General features: G+C 45.2%; 1 protein-coding gene across 2 annotated transcripts in view; it reads left to right on the plus strand.

Annotated features, from left to right (window-relative positions):
* ttyh2 (tweety family member 2) overlaps positions 1-24,693 on the plus strand; it is a 57,806-nt gene that overhangs the window by 23,349 nt on the left and 9,764 nt on the right. For both annotated transcript variants that reach the window (XM_030400269.1, XM_030400270.1), the window contains exons 4-6: positions 10,074-10,294; positions 13,704-13,799; positions 20,580-20,652. In XM_030400269.1, the coding sequence (XP_030256129.1) occupies positions 10,074-10,294; positions 13,704-13,799; positions 20,580-20,652 (390 nt within the window). The remainder of the gene's footprint in view (positions 1-10,073; positions 10,295-13,703; positions 13,800-20,579; positions 20,653-24,693) is intronic.

The following is a 24,693-nucleotide window of genomic DNA, read 5'->3' on the forward strand; positions in this document are numbered from 1 at the left end:
GATCCTTTTTTTTTTCTATTTTTATCTGCCTCACTTCCCATCGCGGAGACGCTCATCACGCCGTCGCGCTGCTGCAGATTTCACAGTAATGACAAGGCGTTCTTCCTCCGTCTAGTCACGAGTCACACTCAGAGAAGTTAAAGCAGGCTGATGTTTTTCTGCCTCCCAACACAGTGTTTTTTTTTTAAATGACGTTTTTAAAGTTAAAAGTAAAAGTTCATTATCTGTCAGTAAATCTGTGAAAGTACTTCACTAATCGACTTTGTAACCTGGAGATTGTTCAGAAAGTGTGACATCCTGATGATGTCATTTTAGTGAGCAGAGACCTGAACGACCTGCAAACGACTTGAAATCATGAAGACTTTCCCCTGAGACTTGGTGACTTCTTTGACGGGACTTATACAGTGATGTGAGATCTGTGAGACTCGTGCAGATTGACATGAGACTTGGCCTCAGATATGTGTAAACAGACTTGTTGTCAGACATGCAACTTGTTCAGGTTGTCATCAGACTTGACTTGAACTTGTCTGGACTGATTAAAGACTTGTAAAAATGAATTTAAGACTTGTAAAGATTAATTTAAGACTCGTAAAAATGAATTTAAGACTTGTAAGGATTAATTTAAGACTCGTAAAAATGAATTTAAGACTCGTAAAAATGAATTTAAGACTTGTAAAGATTAATTTAAGACTCGTAAAAATGAATTTAAGACTCGTAAAAATGAATTTAAGACTTGTAAAGATTAATTTAAGACTCGTAAAAATGAATTTAAGACTCGTAAAAATGAATTTAAGACTCGTAAAGATTAATTTAAGACTCATAAAAGTGAATTTAAGACTCGTAAAAATGAATTTAAGACTAGTAAAGATTAGTTTAAGACTAATAAAGATTAATTCAAGACTTGTAAAGATAATTTAAGACTCGTAAAAATGAATTTAAGACTTGTAAAGATTAATTTAAGACTCGTAAAGGTTAATTTAAGACTCGTAAAGATTAATTTAAGACTCGTAAAGGTTAATTTAAGACTCGTAAAGATTAATTTAAGACTCGTAAAGATTAATTTAAGACTCATAAAAGTGAATTTAAGACTCGTAAAAATTAATTTAAGACTCGTAAAGATTAATTTAAGACTCGTAAAAATGAATTTAAGACTTGTAAAGATTAATTTAAGACTCGTAAAAGTGAATTGAAGACTCGTAAAAATGAATTTAAGACTAATAAAGATTAATTTAAGACTTGTAAAGATAATTCAATACTTGTAAAATGAATTTAAGACTTGTAAAGACTCACTTAAGACTTTATTAACGACATTAACAATTAACTTGAGTTTTGCGTGGATTAACTTGAGACTTGTGTAGATGGACTTGAGGCTCGTACAGAGTGACTAGAGATTGTTTTGAGCCTATGGCCGACGTGTCAACATGTCGTCAGGCGTCTGTGTAGTTTGTACCGTCAGCTGAGCGACCCGCGGCGCTCTCACGATGATGCCGGCCGGCGCAGAGACCCGGCTGCCTCTGAGTGGAGGAACAGGGATTAAGTCTCCATCTGTGTTAATGGAGATTAATGTGGAGGTATGTGAGCCACTTAGTGCGGCGACTCGACGTGGCCTCAGTAATAAACTCTGTGCTGAGAGGGAATCGAGCCCACAGCTCTGAGCTGAGACGTCTTACGCTGATGATGACGGAGAGCGTACTCAGACTTTAATGCAGAGTCGTTCTGAGCTGATTGGCTGTGATTGATTATAAATAATTTAAGCTGGAAACATGTAAGAGTTGTGATTGAACTGGAAGGTCAGCGGACCGTCAGGCAGGATTAACCACATGCATGTTAGCGGTTTAGATTTACTTCATGTCCCGCATGTTAAGCTTGTATTGCCTCTACACGGAGTGATAGATACATCTGATCGTATTAATCGTTCTCTGATTGCCTGCTGTTCTTCCTCTGAAGCACTTAGAAGAGGAGAGGAATCATTAACATAAAGCTCCTGTGAAAGCTCGTCAGCGTTTGTCCTCCGGGATGTGTGAACTCGTGTGAACGAACACACAATCGGACATGGTGGCTTTTTATTTTAGCATCTCGCATGTGTGAGTGCGCTCGCCTGCTTGTGTGTGTGTGTGTGTGTGCATGAGTGAGTTCATTGCACGCAGCGATAGACTGTTAAGGAGTCCAGTTCTGGAGCCGGACAAAGAGCTCAGTGTGCCACACACAGTTCCCAGTCTCCCCCCACCTAATCAACCATGAGCCCGGGAGACAAAGCCGTTTGACGGGGGAAGAAGAAGGAGCAATGCTAGCCCGTCTGATTGGCAGAGTCAGGATTGAAATCCGTATTGAAGCGGCTGACAATGAAGGCCTCTCTGCTGTTTGGACCTCACAGATGCCTTTTAGCCCGGCTGCAAGAGAGTTTAGAACTGAGTTCGCTTCTAAAGACTCCGTCTGTGAGAGAGGAAAGGAACAGAGTCGGACTCATTATCAGCAGAGGCTTTTTTCTCAGCTACCTTGATTAGTTACAGTCTGGAATAAATGCTTATGATGTGTTTATGAACGCACACTCTCACACTGCAACACCTCGCTGATGGTGAGAATGTGAAGTCAGACAAAAACACTTCGTGAGAGTTTCAGTCGGAGGTGCAGAAGATCTGGGAACCGGCCAAAACTCGAGGCTCACACTCTGGATGCTGTGCTGTAATGGGAGTGATGTGACATTTGAAGTATTTAGCCGCACTAATAATAACTCTATTGTTTGGAGATGGGTGTTGTGTGAGAGTTTTGGCATCCTGCCGTCACCCGGTGGACCGGGTCCACGTCTGGGTCAGTCACTGAGCACATTTGGCCGGAGCTCAAAGACGGTTTTGGAAGTTGTCCCGCGACATAATTACAAACATGCACGTTTCCACAGCATTCGCATAAAACCCTTTTGTACTAATACAAAATAATAAGGTGCTCATAATAAGAGGGGATGGTATTGAACAGACTCTTTTTTTATAATTTTGGGAAAGGTCGAATGATATCGGAGGAAATCTGCTCTGAAATATGGAGGAACTGTCCGACCCGGCCCAGGTGGAGCTCAGAGGTGTCGGTGCTGACCACTGAGCCACCACGCTGTTTGTATGTGTGTGCACATGCTTGTTCACAGCCTGACCCTGGCTTTTGTCCAGAAAACCATTATTTCTGAGGAGAGTCGAGAACATAGAGTGTGAGAACAGCGCAGTCTAAGCAGTAAAGCCGGATTTATGGTCGCTGCGACGGGTTAACTGGAGTCCTGCTGTAGTTACCTGCAGCATAGTTGTTTTATTTCTAGGTCAGCATTGGTCTCCATTACTCCAGATCAATATATTATACAGGATCAGACTGAATTGTGCTTCAGTTATATTCCCTCCTGTAAACTGTGCATAGTGACCAAAAGATTTAGATTGTGGATACAAGCTAACAAGCAATTATTGGTCATTAAACAGCAAATTAAACGTACGCCCTCCCGATCGTAATTCTAGTTTAGTGACTGGAATCGCAAGTTATCATGAAAGTGAGGAATAAGGTGGATATGTATTTACGTATTCACGTTATTCCTCGCCTCCTCCAGTCACTAAACCAGAACTAGCATTTTTAAAACATTGAGTAGTTCGACAGCACAACCACAGTTCCTTTACATCGAGAGGAACCATTTTCAGGGGTTGAGGTGAGTTATTCTCGGTAGGTCCAACTGGTTGGAGACGTCAGCGCACTGAAGATGTTCTGTGTCCAATCTGGCCTCCCTAAAAGTTGATACTGTGTGTTGGGATCCCACGAGGACTCTCGGGGTTGGTGGTACGATCACAGGATTGCCTGGCGACACTTGGAAGTCAAACTGTTCCAGACCTTGTTGACGATTCAACTGGGAAAAGCATCTTTTGGCCACGTGAACCTGAAGTGATTGAGAGGACGTTGTTACGTTCCCGGAGAAGAGATTTGATCTTTTCTTCAACTGGTCCCAAATAAAAAGTACCCGGTAAGCAGCTGCAGACGTGAAGATCTCGACTGCTGGACATTAACGCTGACTTCTTTATTCTCACGTTGCTGGATTCGGCAGCCGTGTGAGGTCGAGGAGAAAGTACTCGCGCTGGGCCAGAGGTCATCAACTCTGCAGCCAAACCACTTTCCACTCCACCTCTGTGTGAACTCTCGTTCTCAGAGGAAATCAACCACAAGCGTTTATGGAGTCGTTGGAACTGCTGTCATCTGGTTGCATGTGACGGCACTTACAGCAAAACCATTTAGAGTGTGACAATCCCACTTCCTTCCTTTTGGTCTAAAGTCTCGGCTGTGCGGGCCAGTTGGGCTTTTCCATAATGTCTTGATTTAATGTCCGCTCAGTATTTCATAAACACCTGCAAGTCTCACTGCAGGACAACCGCCCGAAAGCTCTGTGGTCATCGAGTATCTGCGAGGATAAGACGAGGTTGGAGGGAATATATTTTTAAAGAGATGCTCCGCTGAGCTTTGGGGCGACCGAGCTGCCGAGGCACTCCAGACCCGTGTTCCATTTCATGCTCCAGCTCCCACATTCAATTTTAATTGCAGAAACTCTCTCCACTATCAGGCAGAGACAGCGACTTAGAGCCTGAGAAAGAGGTTCAGGCAATCCTAACCTTTGTTTTTCATGAGCAAATACACTCATTGGTTGTCATTTATCAAGCAATTACAGGCTGAGAGGAGGATATAGAGAAAATGATTCTTGGGTATTTACTCAGCAGCTGAATTAGAATGATTTAATCGATTGAGAAGTCAGTGCGCCCTGTGGTCATTTACTAACTGTAGAACAGATTCCACGTCTGGCTTCTTGTGGATACTAACTTTGGCAAGCACTGTTTGTTTCCACTCCCAGATGGATGCTCTGCTTTCTGTCTGTTTCGTGACCCCAGAGTCACGTCGAAGCATCGCTTCCTCCGAGGCTGCGTACCAGCCCCAACAGGCTGAAACACAGAGATCCAGTTCCAGCGAAGGAAGTGTGATTTGTGTTCTGTGAAGCCTGAGAGGTGGTTTTGTAACACTGTGGAGAAAAAAACACAAGGATACTTCAACAAAGAACTTCTTTAGAATCCGACCTTGCTGTAATAAGTCTTGGATGGGAACTTAATGGGACTCAGTAGAGCGCATACCTCCAACAATCCCTTTAAATTCAAACATGATGGCCCTGATACCACTTAAAAACCTTAAACCACCCATAATTCAAGCTCCCCAGATCTCAAATCTGCATCAGGTTTTACTCACTCATAAATACAAGCCAACTAAATACACCTGATGTGCTGAAAACAGGTTGTCTCTTGTTTAAGAAAGCGGGATCTGTGCCTTTTAAACAGATGTGCACCAAAGGTTAATTAGCTGAGATCCATCTCAATTCAAGATATCTCTTCTTGCTAATAAACCAACAAACCGACCATTAACCATTTAATCAATCAGTAAGCCAAGCAATCAGCCAACCAACCAACCAAACAACCAAACAACCAACTAGGCAACCAGCCAACAAACAGGCGGACACAGGTGAGGAGGTAGGATGAGGAAATTAATGGTCTGATATTAATTACTGAGTAATATTAATGGTAAAACAATTGTTTTCTATAAAAAAATACAAGTACTTAGTTATTTGAACCGACTGATTTGACACCTTTGTGAAAGAAGGAATTATAAATACAGAGCTCAGAGTGAATCATTTGATTGTAGAATTAAATAAAGAACACCATGCAAGACTAATGAACCTTTAACTAATACTCACTGATCTATATTTTCTTCTCTCTCCTCAAGCCAGAAACTCGTTGGGATATTTGACAGCACATTGTCATGTTGTCGGCCCGAGGCCGCTTGTCATTTGTCACACTTACGTAATTTATCGTGATTTCTGAGGGTCTTTTGTTTGCCGTCTACCCTCCGGTGTTCAGAAGTGAAGATCCCACAGTGAGAAAAGCTTTGCACCAACCACGTCGCACACTGTGTGAGTTGTTTGTTTAGAGAGTGCGTCTCCATGCCCTGAGAACACCAGGCTGAGATAAAGACCTGAACGACTCGGGATGGGACTCGTATCTTCTTGATCGACGCGGATCACTTACGCGGTGAGGATCAGACCAAGACGAGGGAGAGATTAGCTGGATTGGCTGCTTCCCCCCGGGCGTTTTAGATAAGATGCTCACACAGGAGGCGACGATTAGAAACACCCCTTCATTTTCTCATCTGTGATTTCATCTGCTCCGTCTGAGGAGGGGAGCGGTCGTGATGAGCGATCAGATAACGAGCTGCACAGAACCACAGGCCCGTGACTGTGATCTCACTACCGGCTTCAGTGTGGTTCTTATATTTCATTTGAGATATTAAAACCACTTTGTGTCGCATCTTAACGCGCTTATAACATCTTTTCAAATAATTCTGAAGGCACGGAATATTTTTAGTAAACAGTGAGCCGGCCTCAGACAGAACTGGAGCAGTCTATATGTTGCTTTAAGTCCAGTTCCTTTATGATACCGCCCCTGCAGATCTCCAGACACGTGCTCGGTGCAGTGTGAGGCAGTTTGCATGTTCCGCCTGCCTCAGACTCTAAATTGCCTGTAAATGTCAGTGTAGCCCTGAAGGATCAGCGGGTATAGATAATGGATGTATGGATGGATATTTTTAGCCGGGCTGAGCAGCGCCGCTTGAGGGACGGTAACGTGGAGTGTGTTGGTTGCATCAGCACTTTGGCCCGGAGTGAAAACTTTATAACGACTTAAATGAAATTCCGTTAAATTTGGTGCACGCGTGCTCATCATCTCCAGAGGATGAATGACGGTTAAGAGAATGGTGACTTTCTCTTCACCGCCATCACGGGGTCGGTCATAAGTGAATCTCAGAAGTGTCTATATTTGGACGAGAGGGTGGAGCCTGTACACTTGTATCTGATTGGATCTGACTGAGAACTCGTCTATAAGCTACAAGGCATGTTTTGCTTTATCGTCTATTTTACTCTTAGATGGGACGGTAATTTACAGAATCAACGTCATGCTGAAGTGAAGAAGACGTGAAACTACAGATTGAGACCTTGAACTCATTAGAAAACTGTTCGCTGAGGTAAATAATCAAGTGGGAAATGGTGTCATTTTCTCATAAGCTTACATACAACCACACTACTTTTTGCAACCAGTTCTTACTTAATTAATAATTTACATTTACATTTAGGTTTGCTCAAAGCGACTTACAGTAATTCATACATTCATTCATTCATACACTGACGGCGGTGGCTGCCATGCAAGGTGCCCAAGGACACTTCCACACGCAGACCAGGGGACTCAAACCAGCGACCTTCTGATAAAAAGGCTCTACCCCGGAGCCACAGACGCCCCTATTGACACAATCAACATCATGCTGAAGTGTAGATGACGCTAAACTACAGATTGAGATCATAAACTCATTACAAAACTGTTCGCTGAGCTAATTAGTCAAGTGGGAAGTGGTGTTATTTTCTCATAAGCTTACATACAACCAGACTTCTTTTTGCAACCAGTTCTTATTTAATTCATAATTTACATTTTCATTTAGGTTTGCTCAAAGCGACTTACAGTAATTCATACACTGACGGTGGTGGCTGCCATGCAAGGTGCCCAAGGACAATTTAACATGGAGACCAGGGGAATCAAACCAGCGACCTTCTGATAAAAAGGCTCTACCCCTGAGCCACAGACGCCCCTATTGACACAATCAACATCATGTAGAAATGTAGATGACGCTAAACTACAGATTGAGACCATAAACTCATTACAGAACTGTTCGCTGAGCTAATTAGTCAAGTGGGAAGTGGTGTCATTTTCTCATAAGCTTACATGCAACCAGACTTATTTTTGCAACCAGTGTCACCTCTGCATTTGCTTCACCACTCCGTCCACTTATTTTACCTTCTACATTTACTCTACCACGTGAAGCATACATCTTAATGTCTTTGCTTTCACTATTCTGGTCAGATTTTTAATTAGCGTAAGAAAATACCTTTAGCCATGTTAAATGTTAGCATGTTAGCATGCTAACAGTCAGATATCCACTCATTTATTGCACCATTATTGATTTTGGTTTCAGGCAACACTACGCATCAGAGAAATAAAGTGCACAAGACACTTTTTGCTGCACTTAACATCGTAAACATCGCCGTGTTAGCATTTTTACCGCGGGCATGTTAGCATGCTGATGCCTGGCTCAGCTGCCGTCTACTGCGGAGCCGCTCGTTGAATGCAAAACCCCGACTAATTACTTCCACCCAACCTATCCTCGTCTCAGCTTCAGCAACCCCCCGTCCCCGACAAACACAGCAACAATATGAGTTTTCCTCTCCTGTGAATGCCAAGTACCCAGAGCTGAATGAAATGCATTTATTACCCTTTTTAATTATCAAATAGCAGAATGTCTCTGTGAATGCCATTTCCCCCGTAAACAACTTCCCCCCTTCGAGCAAATCGCGGAGTAATTAAATCCAAGGAAGCGGGTGAAGCCAGCGCCTCAAATATATTCTGGTGTTGCTGCATTTGGGCAGGAGGATAAAAAATTTGGACAAAATTAAACAACAGAGTCTTTAGTTTAGTTTGGGGAACTGATTGCTGAAGGCTTGAACGAGCCAACAGTATCGGTCTCGTTAGCGAGATATCTTTATGGGAAGAATTTGGACAAACAGCAGTCGCAGAGTGAAAAAAAAAGTACACCAGTAAACCTTGTATTTCACCCCGGGGCTGTCTGGTTCTGGCTGTTTTCCAAGACGAACTGTTTACTCAGACTGGACCTCGTCTTCACCGACACCCACGCTCACTGTTCCAGCTCTCCCACACTGACACCCCCCTCCCCCTCCCCCTCCCCCGAGCTCCGCTGCTGATTGGCAGCACAGACCGGCCTCATGTTTGGGCTAAACTCACCTTTGACCACTTTTCTTTTTCTTTTTCTTTGGAAACTTTCTCAGGCAGGAAAAGTTGACCACACACACACACACACACACAGGAACACACAGGAACACACTGCTCGGCTCGGCTCTAAGAAAAGTCTGTGGAGAACGTTGTTATTTTAGTAAAGCGGAGTATTATTATCTCTTTAAACTGGGTTATTTTACCGCTGGCAGCTTTAGAAAACTTACTCAATCACAGAGAGTGTGAGAAGTCACTACTGATCAACGCCTGCAGCTGTGTGAGGCTGAACGTAGACACACTAATGCTCTGAGCTCAATGCTAACAACATTTAAATAAAATGCTCACAGAGATGACGCTAACACGCTGATGTTTAACAGGTGGGAAGATCATTATTTGTGCAGTTATCTGTCAGTAAACTGAGGTTTTGGACAAATAGAAAGTTCGATGTTTTCACGGTGCGATCAGACTGAATTCCAACACATCACACTCATTTTCATCTTTAGTCAATTAGATTTCTGTGAGGAATGAGTTTGATTTTCTCTTCCCAGTCACTAATGACCTACGTATCCGCCTGACTATAACCTAATTTAAAGTCCAACTCATGCCAACATTGTGTGTTTTTTGGCTGTTTCGTAGGAGTGGAGCAGAGTGAAGTGAAAACAATCTCTTTGACAAAGTGGCCAAACTGTGAAATGACATCGTAACGTTCCCAGAAACACTTTTTCCCGTAAGCTTACATTGTAAAGGAATCATTTCACTATTATAATTTGATCAGTTCGGTCCGATAACATCTGGAAATTCTTGAAAAGCTGCTCGATTAAGTCTTTTATCCGTAAGCGAGATTGCAGAAGGCTAAACTGGAAGTTAGCTGACTTGACTGGTCAAAGTTTCAAGTGCATGCTGAAGATCCATGAGTTTGTACCTTTGGACTGAGCTGTTTCCACAGAACCGATCATACACAGAGACGTAATGTTAGTTCACTGAGCAGCAACCGTTTAATTTCCTCTCCTCACATGTCACAAACAACAACAACTCTGAGGGGACACGCCACTTCATTTGTGCTCACTGTTAAATCACGATGTTCAGGGAGTTGTAGTCGATGGCGTCGTCCGTCAGCCCGACTCTGACTCTCACTCTCATGCTCACCCTGTTGAACCTCCACCTGACCTCCTGCTCTCCTCTTGTGTCCTCCAGGTGACGGGCACCATGGGCAGCATGAAGAGCGGCCTGCACCAGCACCTCGCCAGGCTGGACGAGATCTTCGCCACCCGCGGCGACTACGTGCAGACGCTGCAGTTCATGCAGCAGATGGCCGACAACGTGATCAAGCAGCTGCTGGGTTTGCCCGACTGGGCGCAGGCCAAGGTGGACCTGGCGGTCGTCGCCGATCAAATAGCAAACGTGGAGTACTACAGGTGAGGAACAGGAAGAGGCACGGGACAAAATACAGGATGTAGATGTGCTTCAAAATGTTGGATGTTGTCATGAATATGTTGAAGGACACAGTTCACCCACAGTTTAAGTGGGAGGCACAAATGTGAGCGTGCATTTACAAAATGCAAATCAGTACAGAGGAGTTTCATAAAAACCAGGAGTGTGGATTTATCCAGGAGAGGACGACGGAGCGCGAGGGGAAAACTACGACTCCGCACATTAAATCTTATCGTATCATTTCTCTTTCACGGCTGCAATCAGCGAGCACTTTGTCAGCCCAACATGCGGCTGAATAGATAATTCATGTGTAAGGTGGTTTCGTTTTGCACGTCGTGACCTCAATACGTCACATGATGTTTATCATCCACTTACGAGAAGATGGAGTGGTTTAAAATAGCATCCTATGAAATAACAAGCAACCGTTACATCAGCGCTTTAACGGCACAGACGACGATCTGCGTTAACTTAACGACTGTTAACGAACTGTGCATCAGCTTCTGGGCCCGCGTGTGGCGATGAGTCGATGAGGTTGTATTGATCTGTAGCGTGACTCCAGCGCCCGACATCGCAGACGGAGAGCAGACACACATCGTCTTCTGTTAATAGACTCATTATCACCTCACAGAAACACAATGAATGGATTGTGTGCAGTCGGGATGTCGTCGTGTTAAAGTTCGTTGTCTGTCTGCAGCGTTTTCATCCGTCACTACTTTGTTTACTCTTCCAGCTCGCGGTTGTTTGTCGTGTTAATTAAGTGAATCTGAAGAACGCGGCGCGACGTTCTTCTTCTTCTTCTTCTTCTTCTTTCCAGGAAGCGTCTCTCCCACGTTTCCTCTCAACAGGCGGCAGACTCTGTTCTAATCCTCCCCTCGTACAGTTCGAACAGACGTTTGAAAGAGAGACACGTTGTTCGGGTCGTTAAGGAATCTGCCTTCTCTTCTGGGTTTTTGATTTACTCCACAGCAGCCGTCGCACGAGGCATTAATGCTGTCGGGTTTCCTTCCATCCATCATAACATCCAACTCAAGAACAACTTGAGGGATTTTCTTTCAAGATAAGATAAGATGAGACTTCATTAATCCCTCAGCAGAGACGTTCACGTGTTACAAGAGCTTAAGAGTCATAAAAAGGTGAAATAAAAGAGTAATAAAGTTAATTTCTTACAGAAAAACACAGTGAAGAGGTCGGAGCTAAAAAGAATTTAACATGATGTCTAAAAGGACGAAGTGACGAGGTTATGACACTCCATATCTCAAAAGGTCCGACAGCACAGAATTCTGTTCTGGTCGTTATTCGACACCACGGCTCAGGAGCAGAAAGTGGAGCGCTGTGCAGAGACGAGGCCGTAAATCCTGCTGATGTTGAGGATTACTGTGCATTTGCTTTCACGGCACAACTCCCACTGCTGCTCCGGTGTTTTCTGTCAGACGGACGTGAAGGACGAGCTGATTCTGCAGGTGACTTGTTGGATTTTGAACAGATTCTCCTGGACTGCAGATCGTTCTCATTATTCTGTCTCTCACACGTCACTCTTACAGACAGATTAGAAACACTTAACAAGAACTTTTTGTTTGAATACCCAGAGATAATTAATCAGACGTACACAGGCTGCATATAAACCATCGAGTTCCAGAACCAGGACTTCATACTACAACAAGAGAATTTCTTCTGGTCCGACTGATTCTTCGTCTCCTTCTCGGGGGGGTTGGCTGTGATTACATCATCGTGCTTCTTTTAGCTGACGACAGGTGAAATGTATCACCTTCCTAAAAAGAAACTACTTTGAGTGGAGGAGCGGTCGTTCTTCAGCCTGACGTTCGAGGCCGAGGTTGGCAAACACTCCTCAGACGTCCAGATGGAGATGATGTAATGTATGTGATGTGTTTTCGAGGGGCGGGACGAGACGACAGGTGGAACGGGGATGGAGTTGTGTTTGTGGCCTCTCCTCCTTCTCCCTGAATGATAAATCAGCATCAGTATCAGAATCACAGTCTCATCCTGCACCGTTTCTCGAGGACGTGGACTTTTTCTAACGCAGCTCGACCTCCCCGGCGTGATTCTGTGCAGCAACTCTTAATTGGCTGAAGATAACACGGCGGCGGCGTCACCCGAGAGCCTCCGTGTGCATGTTGATGTCCCGGCCTCTCGCACTGTACGCTGCCAAGAGGGAGGAAAGATGAAACGAGGAGGAAACATCAGCGAGCTGGTGGCGGTGCTGAGGGAGAAACATGAGGCTGAAAGAGAAAAAGAAAGATGGAGGAGAGATGAGGGAGATGCTGCAGAGTGATGGAGGCGCAGATGATGAATAACAGAAAGAATTAAAAAAGAAAAGAAGCCTGCAGAAAGAGTTTGATGTCGGAGGGACGAGCGCAGAGGAAGAAGCTGATATGAGGAGGAATAAGCGAGTTGGACGATCGATCGATAGATGGGAGTGAAAAGGTGAGAGAACTGCTCCTCCCCTCCTCCTCCCACGTTCTCCCAGCATGCAGCTCTCAGCCATATGGATCCGAGTCCATTCATCATTAACCATCTGGACGGGCCGGACACAGACTGACCACCGCTCAGTAACAGATGGCGTCGCTGCAGAAGGCGATACCGAACCAGAGCGTCGCCTCCAGCACCGACGCTCACCTCAGATCACAGATACAGTCATTTTTAAAATGATTTAATTGCTTTAATTCCCTTTATTAAACCTGTTAGATTGTATATTTTTCTCTCTGTTGGACTTCTTTGTTGTGCTGGAAGCGATCGTTGGTTGATGTTAGCAGAACGTCAAATCCTTCTGACTGCAACTGATAAAAAAAATCCACTTCACAAAGAAGTCCAGAACCCTGCAGCGCTAAAACAACTTCAAGAACACGTCCGCAGGCGTGTGAAGTGTTGGAGGAAATCATCAAAGTCCAGTTTAGGGTTTGAGCTGTGACGGTGTGAGCTTTACTGAAGTGTGTTGGACTGACTGACAGACAGAGAGCAAACAGACATACAAGCGTTTATATACAGTCCGGCAGGTAACGCTAAATAAAGTGACCAACAGAAGGAAGACAGACAGGACGAGGCGTCAGCGTGATGACACTCAGACGTCCAGGTGTGACAGGAACAAGAAAGGAAGCGTCACATCGTTGTCGTGACCTAAAGGTTGAAGACCAAAAGTTCACAGCAGCGGGAGGTGGAAGATCCTGGACGACGACTTGATTTTAATTTCCAGACATTTCTTCATCAGCAGGCAACCGAGAGAGACGTCACGTTCCAATCTGCTCACGTACGGCCGATAAAAAGCTAAAGAACTGGACACAAGTTTAACAGTTTCTCTTTAACAAAATGCTTCTTGTTTTGCCTGAACGAGCCTCCATCAGCATCGTGTTCTCATTCTGTCTCCGTGTGTCTCCACAGGTGGCTCAGCTACCTGCTGCTCCTCATCGTGGACCTGATCATCTGCCTGCTGGCCTGTCTCGGGTTGGCCAAGCAGTCTCGCTGGCTGCTCACCACGTGAGTCTAATGTTTCCCTCCTGGTTACAAATACGAGGAGTTTTCTTGTTTGTAGAGAAAAGATGTGTGATTTTCTGTCCTGAACAACAGGAAGAGAGGCGGGATGTGTGAGAGTGAGGGGCGGATCGGGAGATTAGCAGATTAAATAAATCACAAAAATTCATTTTCCTCGTTGTCACATCAGAGCTGCTGCAGCTGCGACGGTCCAGATGTTACTGAAGCTGCTTGTTGTGCGACAACGCTCACAAATCAAACACCAGATTATTCTTCTTACGTTATTATAACACCAGAACAAACCTGTGTTTTCATCCTTTACTCCGTTTCTAAAAGCACGTCTGAGAGGCTGATTCTGCCGTTAATGTGGCTGTTAAACACTCGTTCGTCCGCGTCTTATTGTCCCGATGAAGATCATTTTTTATTTACGCGGTGCAACATAATTCGTGCTGTGCGTGCATGAATCTTTCATGAGGAACAGGAACAACAGATATGATACGTTTAGTTCTTCATTTAGACTCAGAGTTTGACTCGGCGGAGCTGCAGGCAGGAGTTGTTCGTCCTCCTGTGGGGGAACGAGGAGCGGCTAAGTATCGGATCACGGCCTCGAACAAACGCCGGCCCTGATCGTCCTCTCCACTGTTTGCCTCTCGGCGTCGCCCGCGGTCGGTTGGAGCTCGCTCTAAACGTTAACGTCTCGATAGCTTCGCTCGACAAATTGGATGGGAGAGCTGTGGAGAGGCGGGAGCGAGGCCGTCTGATGTGATCGACGACTGAACTTCCTGATGATTGTTATTCCAGTTTAACTCTTGACCCGCTTTAACCGCCTGTAGACGTGAATCACATTCAGTAACAGACTCAACCTGCCGGATATCTCGGCCTTTGTGTGGCACGTCGTCAATTATTCAGCTTTGTATTTTTAGGCCCCTTTTTTTCCATATCAATATTTTACGGACTGCCTTTTATGAGTGACAAGAAAGAAAGAAAGCAGGACAGAGAAATAAAAGCACACGTGGACAGGAAGCATTGAAGCAGTAGGTCATGTTAATTATAGAGAAACATGCGTCCCAGTTCACACAATAATACCAAGATTTAATAATTATATTCTGCTTTTTCTTTCTAAATAGCTGCTAATGTCTTTAATAGTTCTCCAGGACTCGTTTGTGTCCGTCGACTTCTGCAGGTCAACAGATGGAAGTAGATTTATTTTACACCGTTTACAAATTCACCAAATTGTGTCATTTGAGCTTGAGTCGGTCCAATGACATCTTTTATTGATTACCAACAAATACGACTTCATATTAAAGGTCATACTTGAGTAAAAGTATCTGAAGTATCTGATATTAAACGCACTTAAAGGTGCACTCTGTAGTTTTTGGGGAAAGAACTTGTAATCAGAGGAGAAGGATCGTTTTTCTAAACAAACTAAATAAACTAACCGACCTTAAAGGACAACACAATTTCATACTGTTCTGCTTTGTCCATGTGTGGCGGACCCTGCCACCTCAGATACGCGACACAGACGTGCCGTGGGGAATTCCAAAATAAAGGCGCGTCTTAACGACGGCAGCCACACGAGTCGATGTTTCCACGTTGCGTAGACGCGACTGGAACGCTGATCATCGAGTCAACATGTGACGTATCGCCACACTGATGATATTCACAGAGCTGTAAAATGATGTTTTTGCGTGTCGGCCCTTTAAACAGAAGATTTTTCAATTAAAACAGGATGTTGTTGTTGTCGTGATGACAGATTCATGGCATGAAAACACTCCCACACATCCCGATTCGTGTCCCACTGAGCGATTATCTAACAGGTGATGAAATATTGCACGCACACGCTTCACTGTATGTTTAAGTGTTTACTGTATCCACGCAGCCTCCGCTCTGCTTTAATCTCCTTACAGTATTTATAGCTTAACTTCATCCATCTCTGCTGGAATGTGATTTTTATTTATTTATTTATTTATTTATTTCCCCTCTTCTGGCTGTAAAGGAGCTTTTCACGGGGCATGAAATCCACCCGCGCCTCCGTTCACCCAGCGAGCGTCACTCTGTCGCTCTCGATCAGTCAGCTGAGGGTGTGAGATGCTCTAAACTCGCCCTGCTAACCGCAAACCCCTCGTCCTCCCGCTCCATCCTCCCCGCCCCTCTGCACACACGAGATGAGTCAGTGTCAAGAGTGTCTGCCCTCCCGAGGCGCGCTCTCCTCCAGCAGAGTGGAAGTGGTTGGAGGCCCTTCGGGAGCAGATTACACTCCGGGGGCTCGCCGACTCCTCCTTATGACTGGCTGTTAGCGTGACAGGCGGTAACAGGAAGAGACGCCCACATGTGAGGCGAGAGCGCGAGATATCCACAGACGTCGCTGCGAGCGCATTTTATTCCGATTTTCTTCCCGTTTCGTGTTTTCGCTGCTCAATTTTTCAGCACCTCAGAAACAGACTTCCCGTCCACCTGCACCTCCGTCGCATCGCGGCGGCGGAGATGTCGGGAAACTGGCGTGTCAGAGCAGAACGCAGCATCTGTGGGGTGAACTGAACCCTGAAATGTCATCATGTACCGTAGACGCGGCGCAGGGTTGTTTCCAAGCTCGATGCGAGATTGAATGTTCCCCTCATGCAGAGAAGTTAAAAAGACGGAAGACAGGAATAATAATGCGAGCTGTCCTACGCAGGGGAACATCATCACAGCCAACAGTGTAATTGAGTGGGCTTTGCAATAAAAAAGCTTTTGTAAGGAAGAAGAATAAATATGTATTAACTGCCTGCAGGTAGAAGTGCTAACAGCAGATCTGGAGTTGGTGCAAATGTCCAACGCAGCGATTGATTAACACGCCTGAAGTAAGTTTCCCACCTGTGACGCCGAGACTGCCGATCAGATAGAAGAACAGTAATTAATGCGAGAAAGCTCTTACAGCTGGAATACAGATGAATGAAGTGATTAAAGGTGAAGTGATATAATGCTGATTTTCTGAAACAACAAACTGTAAGAGGGAAGACACCCGGACTGGATGAACCATCCGCGTCTATCACCAATCAGATCAACAGCAGGAGAGAAATTCAGTTCACTCTCCTCTAACAATGAAGTTTAGTCTCTATATCAGCATCTCACCCCACCTGCTCCTCTCACTTCTTCATTTTGTGCCTCCTCGTCTCCTCTCTGACCTGCAGATCGCTCTCAGCGCGCCGCGTTGAAGGACATTTACATTTTCTAAAATGAGAGAGGAGCGAGGACGGAGAGGACTTTTCAGACGAGGTTATAAGTGAGGTGTTATTCAGGCCCGGTGACTAAAAGAAGCCTGACTTGCAGCTGGAATATACAGATGTTGTCCTGAAGACTGTCTGCTGTAACTGCCTCCTGTGTTTGCATCTCACGTGAGAGAGGAGGTGAAGAGGAGCGTATGTAACCTCCCTCGTCTCTCGCTGCTAGTAGCTCCTCACAGGACTCGGCTGCAAAGGACATGTTTGCTTCATCAATATTTAACCGATCTTCCCGAACTGTAACTGAAGTGGGTTTGTTGCCCTAAACCCGTCACGCTCCGGATGAGAACCCTGGTCTTTAGTTTTCCACCCACAATCCACCAGAACCAGGTCAATACGTCAATAACTACAACCCAGTATCCGTTAAATGCCACAGTGAAGTTCTGCGTGTATACGATAGAGATGAAGTGAGATTACAACAGCTGCTCAACATTCACAGAGTAAGTTGAATAGCTGCAAATAAGGTCACAGCAGATTGTTTATTTGAAAGAGCGCCAGATGAGATGCTGCTTGTTTGATGATTTATTAAAAATGCGGCTCTTGCACAACAATCCAGAGAGATATTACAAGGATACGATGAAGCCACAGCATCCAAACCACTGACAGCTGATGTGAGGAACGTTGATCTTCCTGCTTTTGATGCAACGTTTTGTTTGGAAACCTTTTGGACCGAGTGCACCTCCCCATGATGACGGCGCTCCCCGATGGCAGCGAGTCCTGCAGCCAGCAGGAACACAACAGAGGGCTCCAGGCGTTGACCTCCTAATCCAATCAAGCATCTGTGGGACGCGCTAGAACAAGTCCGATCCACGGACGTCAACATAGAGCATAAACAAATGCACAAACAAATACTGAGTCCACGTGTGTCTGAGTCATCGTGTTTTCTTGATGGTTAAGAAAGCTCAGAGTCACAATCAGTCAGGAAGTCGTTCCTGACACATGAACACGCTGTCATGATGTGTGTGTTGTGTCCTAAAATTAGAGCTTGAGATCACAGTGTTGTTCTGATTGTGACGAGCTGACTCGTCTCCTGCAGTTTGTGCTCCGAGGATCTCTTCACTTTCACTGTAATCAGTTTTAATTGACACATAACGTTGTGAGTGTGGTTTGTGCGATGACATACGGAGCGATGACTCTGCTGACATCGTGTTCAGAGAAGATATAACCGCAGTTTACAGCAAGAGATTTCTGTTCTCTCACTGATGTAATTCAGAGTGACTGGACCTCGTCCTCGGTCGAGCACCCGTCCTGCTCGTCGGCTCGTCGGCCTCTGCGACTCTTTCACTTGATGTACTTTGCATCGAGTTCACACTCCATTTCCTGCTCGTCCGTGTAGCTCGGTGAGTCCTCGCTGCGAACCAGAGCACGAAACTGAACACGGTGTTGTTTGTCTTGGATGATAGAGGGCATTTCTCCTCCGTTTGCCCCGGTCATCCAGAGTCATAGTTAAAAGAAGCTCACGCAGGCGGGTATCACAATAAACTCTCCGGCGGGCCCTGTGGACCCGCGGGCCGATGGTTCCCAGACTTTTTATAGCTCGTGACCTTTTTTGAACAAAGCCGTGTGTGCCGCTGCCTCCTGAGTGTGGACACGAGCTGTGACCAGTCGGACCGATCGGGACGTTTCCTGCTCGGTTTGTTTTTCTTTGGAAGATTTCTGAAGCTCAGTGCAGAGAATTTATTCAGTATTTGTCAAGAAACAAACGTAAAGAGAAGAAGAAAGAGAGAAATAAACAGAGTTTTGTTGCACAGATCTTTTTTTTATCCCTTCGATCATCTTGTGATCCGTCAGGTTTGTTTTTGGGCACCGTAGACTTTTATATATATATATATATGTGTGTGTGTGTGCACGGACGCAGAATAAATTAAAGCTTCATTATGTCATGATTGGTATTTGGTGCCATGTGACGCCCTCAACATTTCCCAATAAATATTCCAGGTTTCTCCATAAACCACAGAAACATTCAGACGTTTCTGTAGTAGAACACGTTGAAACCAGTGAGATGGAACTTTAGCTTCCCGTCTCCAGATGAAGATCAGGAGTCAGTGGAGCCTTTTCTCCTCCGTGTCCTCGCTCGGTGTCAGGACTCTGAATCTGAGCGGCGGACGGAGACGGACCACGAGAACGAAAAACTGATAAAGAGGGAGGCAGAGAAGATAGGAGAGGAAGGGGGGAGGGTAATGAAAGAGAGTAAACAGCTGGGGAAATAAAGATAAAGGAAGACGGTCAAGTAGCGGCTCGTTGGTATCTTCTGGAATCGGATTAGCAGAGGGAGCTAAAGCGGAGAGAAAGATGGACGTGCGTATCTGAGTTTAAACAAAAGTGACACGCTGTAAGTGAAACATCAGGGAAGCTGATTGGATTTTACAGAGATTATTTCCTCTGATGAGAGCTGATCTCTGACGGGACCGCTGTTCCTCTTTTTAACGCGTATTGATCTTCAGTCTTACTGTACGTACACACAGAGCGGCAGCAGCAGACGCTCGCGGTGTCTCTGTCGTCGTGAGCTCATCGGGGAGGGACGCCGCTGTAAAACAAAACCACATTTCCTTTCCGTCCTCGTGGGTGCGGGGAGCAGCCATCCACCCGGGGGGCTGTAATCGAATGTAGGCCAGCTGAGCCCACGTGCTCCGATCGCTCCGGTTCATAAAACAGCAGCTGTACGTTTAAAAAAAACTGCAGGATCGACTCCCAACAGAAACAAACATGACCTCCGACTTATTATGTAGATGACAGTGCGGTGAGATCATCGCTGCCGGTCCTCGGGGCTCACCTCGCCGTTTGTCTCTGCTACAGATTTTGTTCTGCATGTTTACAAAGACAACAACTATGATAACGAGTCTCAGATCAGAACTGGATCACATGAGTGTTTGTATGTCATCTGCGGAGCTTTAAAACGTCTCTGAACTCGGTTCTGATTCTCCCAGCTCGCAGTTTATTCTCTCACGGCTCTCATGACTGTTTCTCTTGGCAGCAGACGAAGCTTAAAGGGAAACTCCAACAGTTTAACACATTAAAGTGTGTTTACAGGTCAAGTAACAAGTAGTGTGAAGCCTTTTGTGGCTCCAGAGGAAGCCGCACATCATCTCATAAATTCCCCTCCAGTGATGTCACTCAGTCGCTAAGTTGCATTGTGGGTAACGTAGGCGCCTGGTTTTTGAAAAGGAACTGACAATATAAGATTTAATTTTCATACAACTAGTATTTTAAATGTCTTCATGATGTGATTGTATTTCACTGTGTGTGTGTTTATTTCTGTATTTTTACCGTATCGTTTATTTTGCACCCTGCTCAGCACCAGTTGGCAGGGTTAGCACGTTAGCACCTAGCCAGCGGACGAAGTGGAGCGTTTGATGTCTGACTGTGTCGGCGAGTCAGGCATCATTATGTAGAAACTGGGATTTTGTGCTACAGTCGGCTTCACTGTATTTGGCTTCACGTCTGTGTCGCTGAGGTTTCAGTTCATCTGCGTTCCACTGGATGATTTACTGCTCTGTGACCTCGCTGCTGCTTTGTGTCCCTGCAGGATGATGGTGTTCGGAGTGCTGACGCTGGTCCTGAGCTGGACGTCTCTGGGAGCTGACCTGGCCACCGCTGTGGTGAGTTGCTTCACTTCCTGCCCCCTCAGCCTTCAGCCCTCGCCGGCTGCTTTACCCCCAATATAAACTTGTGTGAACGGGCCTGTAATCAATTCCCGTCACGCCTGACAGTGGTGATAAATTGCTTTAACTACACGCACGCTGCACTTGAAAAATGTATTTTAGCGCGTGCGGGGGGAAGAGATGATTATACAACGCTGCGTACGTGCTGATGTTCATATATCTGCATCTGTACAGTGTTATTACAAAAGGACTGTCAGTCTGAGACACACGTGGACGTCTTTATGGAAATGCTAATTCAGGATTGAGCTGCAATTTGTTGCATTTGCATCCTTTCATCAAAACGACTGTACGTCTCATCAAACAGCTGTACGTTTCAGCTAATCAAGGGTCCGTTCAGCCTCTCGTGCTTTCATCAGATTTCATCCTAAATCTGAATTGCTCTCAGTGAAATGTGCACGAAAACAGGCCGACAAAAGAGAAACAAAATCTCCACCTTCAGCGTCGTTAAACGAGTGATTACCTTGATTCAGAGTTGAGGATTATGACACCAGGAATCCAATTGCAGCTTTTAAAACCCATCATGTGAATAATTACAGTGTTTTGCTCAGAATGTTTGACTGACCCGGAGGGCGAGAATCAGAGTGTGAAAACAGAGAGATGGCTTTAAAAAGAAGTGAGGATGGGACGGATGAGCGGTGGTGTTTTGACTCGCGCGCCTCGGGCGTGTGTGCTACTTTTCTCAGGTTCGTTGTTTTGTTGTGGCTCGAGGCTGCGCAGGATTGTTAGCATGTGTGAATTCAAGTTGGAGATAATGAGCGTCGAGGTTTGAAAAAAAAAAAAAGCAGCAGGAGGCGCGATCGGTTACAACGCATTAGTCGTCGGTTTCATCTTCCTTTTTCATCTGCCAGCTTCTCGTCTCTGCGCTCTCTGTGGCCTCCGTCTGTGGATTCTTTGTGATGCCGACGCTCTGACACACGGGAGAAACATGCAGTGTTCAATCAAAGCACAGTTACAGTTCAGTTATCTGCTGCACTGGGACATGTGGTGTGTTGTGAGCAGGTTGATTTGTGGGTGTAAAGATCCTTTTAAAGGCAAAGAAACGGGATAAACATTGGGCTGATAGTGGCCCTTTAAAGGAACAGTTCACCATCAGCGATCAACCCACCGCCGGACGGCTAGGGGAAAATATTTGACTTTTGAATTAAAGGTGCGCCTCCTCGAGAATTTCACTCAATCAATGATTAACCTGTGTGCAAGCTGACGAGAAGTTAAGAGTCATATCCATATTTTTTTTGGCACAAATCCACCTCATCCCCGCATACTGACAAGCGTCACTCGGTGTAGGCGTGGCGTACTCTGCAGGACATTTCGTCAATCAATTCGTCCATAATTGCATTCCATGAAAATGTGTGTGAGGTGTTGCAACCTGAATATATTGGCAATCCCCGGAAAACTCAAAAATTTAAAAATACATATTTACTCTCTCACCTCAAGTTTTATTTATCCATCGAGATTGTTCTCGTGTGAGTTGCAGAGATTTGGAGACACTGTACGTAGTATGTCTGCCTACTCTTAAATATAATAAATCAAAAGAGCACGACCTGGTTAGTCAAGTTAATCCACCAACCGTTTCTACACCAGTTTTGTAAAGGAACAATTGTATTTTTGTATGACCACACAGAAGCTAGCATGTAGCCAGCTAAGTAGGCTAGTTAAAGGGATATTCCGGTGTAAGTTTTAATCCATATTCTAAATCACCATGAAACTGTGTTAGACTCCCTCTCGAGAGATCAAGTTAGCAGACCGCTAATTTACGGAGTTTTATCAACCTCAGAAACGACCGCACGACAACAATACACTGCAGTAAATGGATCCAAATATAAACCGCCACCAAAAAGCCACAAATAATGCTCAGAACAGCACCAAACTTCAGCAACAGTACAAATAGGGTCTCAGCACATAGTCCGGGGCATCTAACCTCCGCTAGCTTAGCTGGATTTCTACTGAAAAGCTGACTAAATTTACCACTCTTCTGCAGCAGCTTCCTGCTGACGGGAAGTCCCGACGAGTCGATTCAGATAGGTAATTCTTCGCTCAGGAGGATAAGTCAGATTGTTGGCAGAGGTAATTGTACACCAATGAGGACTTACTTATGAACGAAGACGCTGATTTGAGTTAATAAATTACTTAAATCGTTACACACTGTCCCTTTAACTTATCGCCCAACACCCGACAGATCACTCCAAAATTAAAAAATACATACTTACTCTCTCACCTCAAGTTTTATTTATCCATCTAGATTGTTCTCATGTGAGTTGCAGTTTTGTAGATATTGTACGTAGTATGTCTGCCTACTAAAGAGGGCACGACCTGCTTAGTCAAGTTAATCCACCAACCGTTTGTGCACCAGTTTTGTAGAGGAACAACTGTATTTTCGTATGACGACACAGAGGAAAACATACATAGACTCAAGCTAGCATGTAGCCAGCTAAGTATGCTAGTTAACGTTCCAGCTCAGCATGAACACGAGTCCTTCTGCCGGTGACACATTTAGTTTATGTAGTTCGGTCCTGCGTATAATTCTCCCAACAAATCTGTGGATTATCTTGAGTAACTGGGTCGTGATCTCTGGAAAGAGACATCGCTGAAGAATGTATTTTTTCGTTGTTTGTTCCATTATATTGACGAGCGGACAGCCGTCTCTCATCTAACATCTCCAGGGGAGCATGAATATCTGCAGCCATCATTATTCTTCTGAATACGTTGTCCTGTTTGTCCAGCAAGTTTATTTCAGTCTGGATGAACTCGATGAATCACGAGGCTTCACAGAAATCATTCTCAACATTTTGTCCTCTCAGTGGTCCGTTATGTAACCCGTCCAGCACGTGGTGTGTGGCCCGGGCTGACCCCGACTGGACCGTCCGCTGCCTTTTTATCAGCCGCAGAGCAAACAGCACCGCGGATCACAAAGAGACCCACGCGTCCAAGAAGCCACATTTATAATCTTCAAAACATCCTTTATAAGTGTGAATAAATGAGTGAATCGGTCAAAATTACATAAAACTTTCACTTCTCACATTTCATTCATGTTTTTTTTTTAAGAAACAAACGTCAAACATTTGCTGCTTCCAGCTTGTTAAATGAAGACTGGAAAAAAAGAAGCAATTTTCGTTTTTTGGGTTCTGAGAAATTTTGACATTTTATCGACGAAACAACTCGACTACCGGGCCGTCAGACAAACGCTCAAATGTTCTGGGGAAGAACAGATAAATGTGATGTGATGTTCTGGATCTTTTTGACAGATTTCTCTCCAGTCTGAGCCCAAAATGACTTTCTCAGTAATGGTTTAACTCTTGACTCGATGTTTAAACGCCACTCTTTTATTTTTTGTGGTGCTGCAGACTGTAGCACACAGCGGACGGGTCATCGGTCCACTGCAGCTGTGGGCAGCTCTCCACATCAGCTGGCTGTAATGGTTCTGCTCTGCTGGGGGGAAATGGTTTACCTGTCGGGACCTTGTGTGTAAGCGATGGCCACTTAGCTGTCCATCACGTAAACACAAACGCAGCGCCGCCACCTGAGAGTGTCGGAAAATCACTGAAATGCTTCCTTCGCTCTCCGTCGGCGGCCTGACGGAGGCTCGAGCTGCAGCGCTGATGATGTCAGACGAACAGCCACCCTGCATGCTGGTGTGTTAATGTGAAGACTGTCTCAGGTCTGACAGGTGTGTTAATGTGAAGACTGTCTCAGGTCTGACAGGTGTGTTCGTCAGACGCTCGACTGGCTGCTGACGCTCACAATAACTGAATGCATAATGAATGTTGTCCTTTTGCAGAACTCTTGATTGCCGGCAGCGTTTAATCAGAACTCACACGTTGTTCATTGTCTTCAGGAACTCTTAACGAACTTCCTCCTGAACTGCAGAGCTCCTTCGCCCCTAACGAGCCGGCTCCGGTTCTGCCGGGGGAACTGGGCTTGCTTTATCTCATCTGGGCTCATTAGCGCTCCCCCTCAGAGGAGGTGAAGCTTCACGCCGTG

Source organism: Sparus aurata, chromosome 20 (genome assembly GCF_900880675.1).
Source record: "Sparus aurata chromosome 20, fSpaAur1.1, whole genome shotgun sequence".
Classification (NCBI taxonomy): Eukaryota; Metazoa; Chordata; class Actinopteri; order Spariformes; family Sparidae; genus Sparus; species Sparus aurata.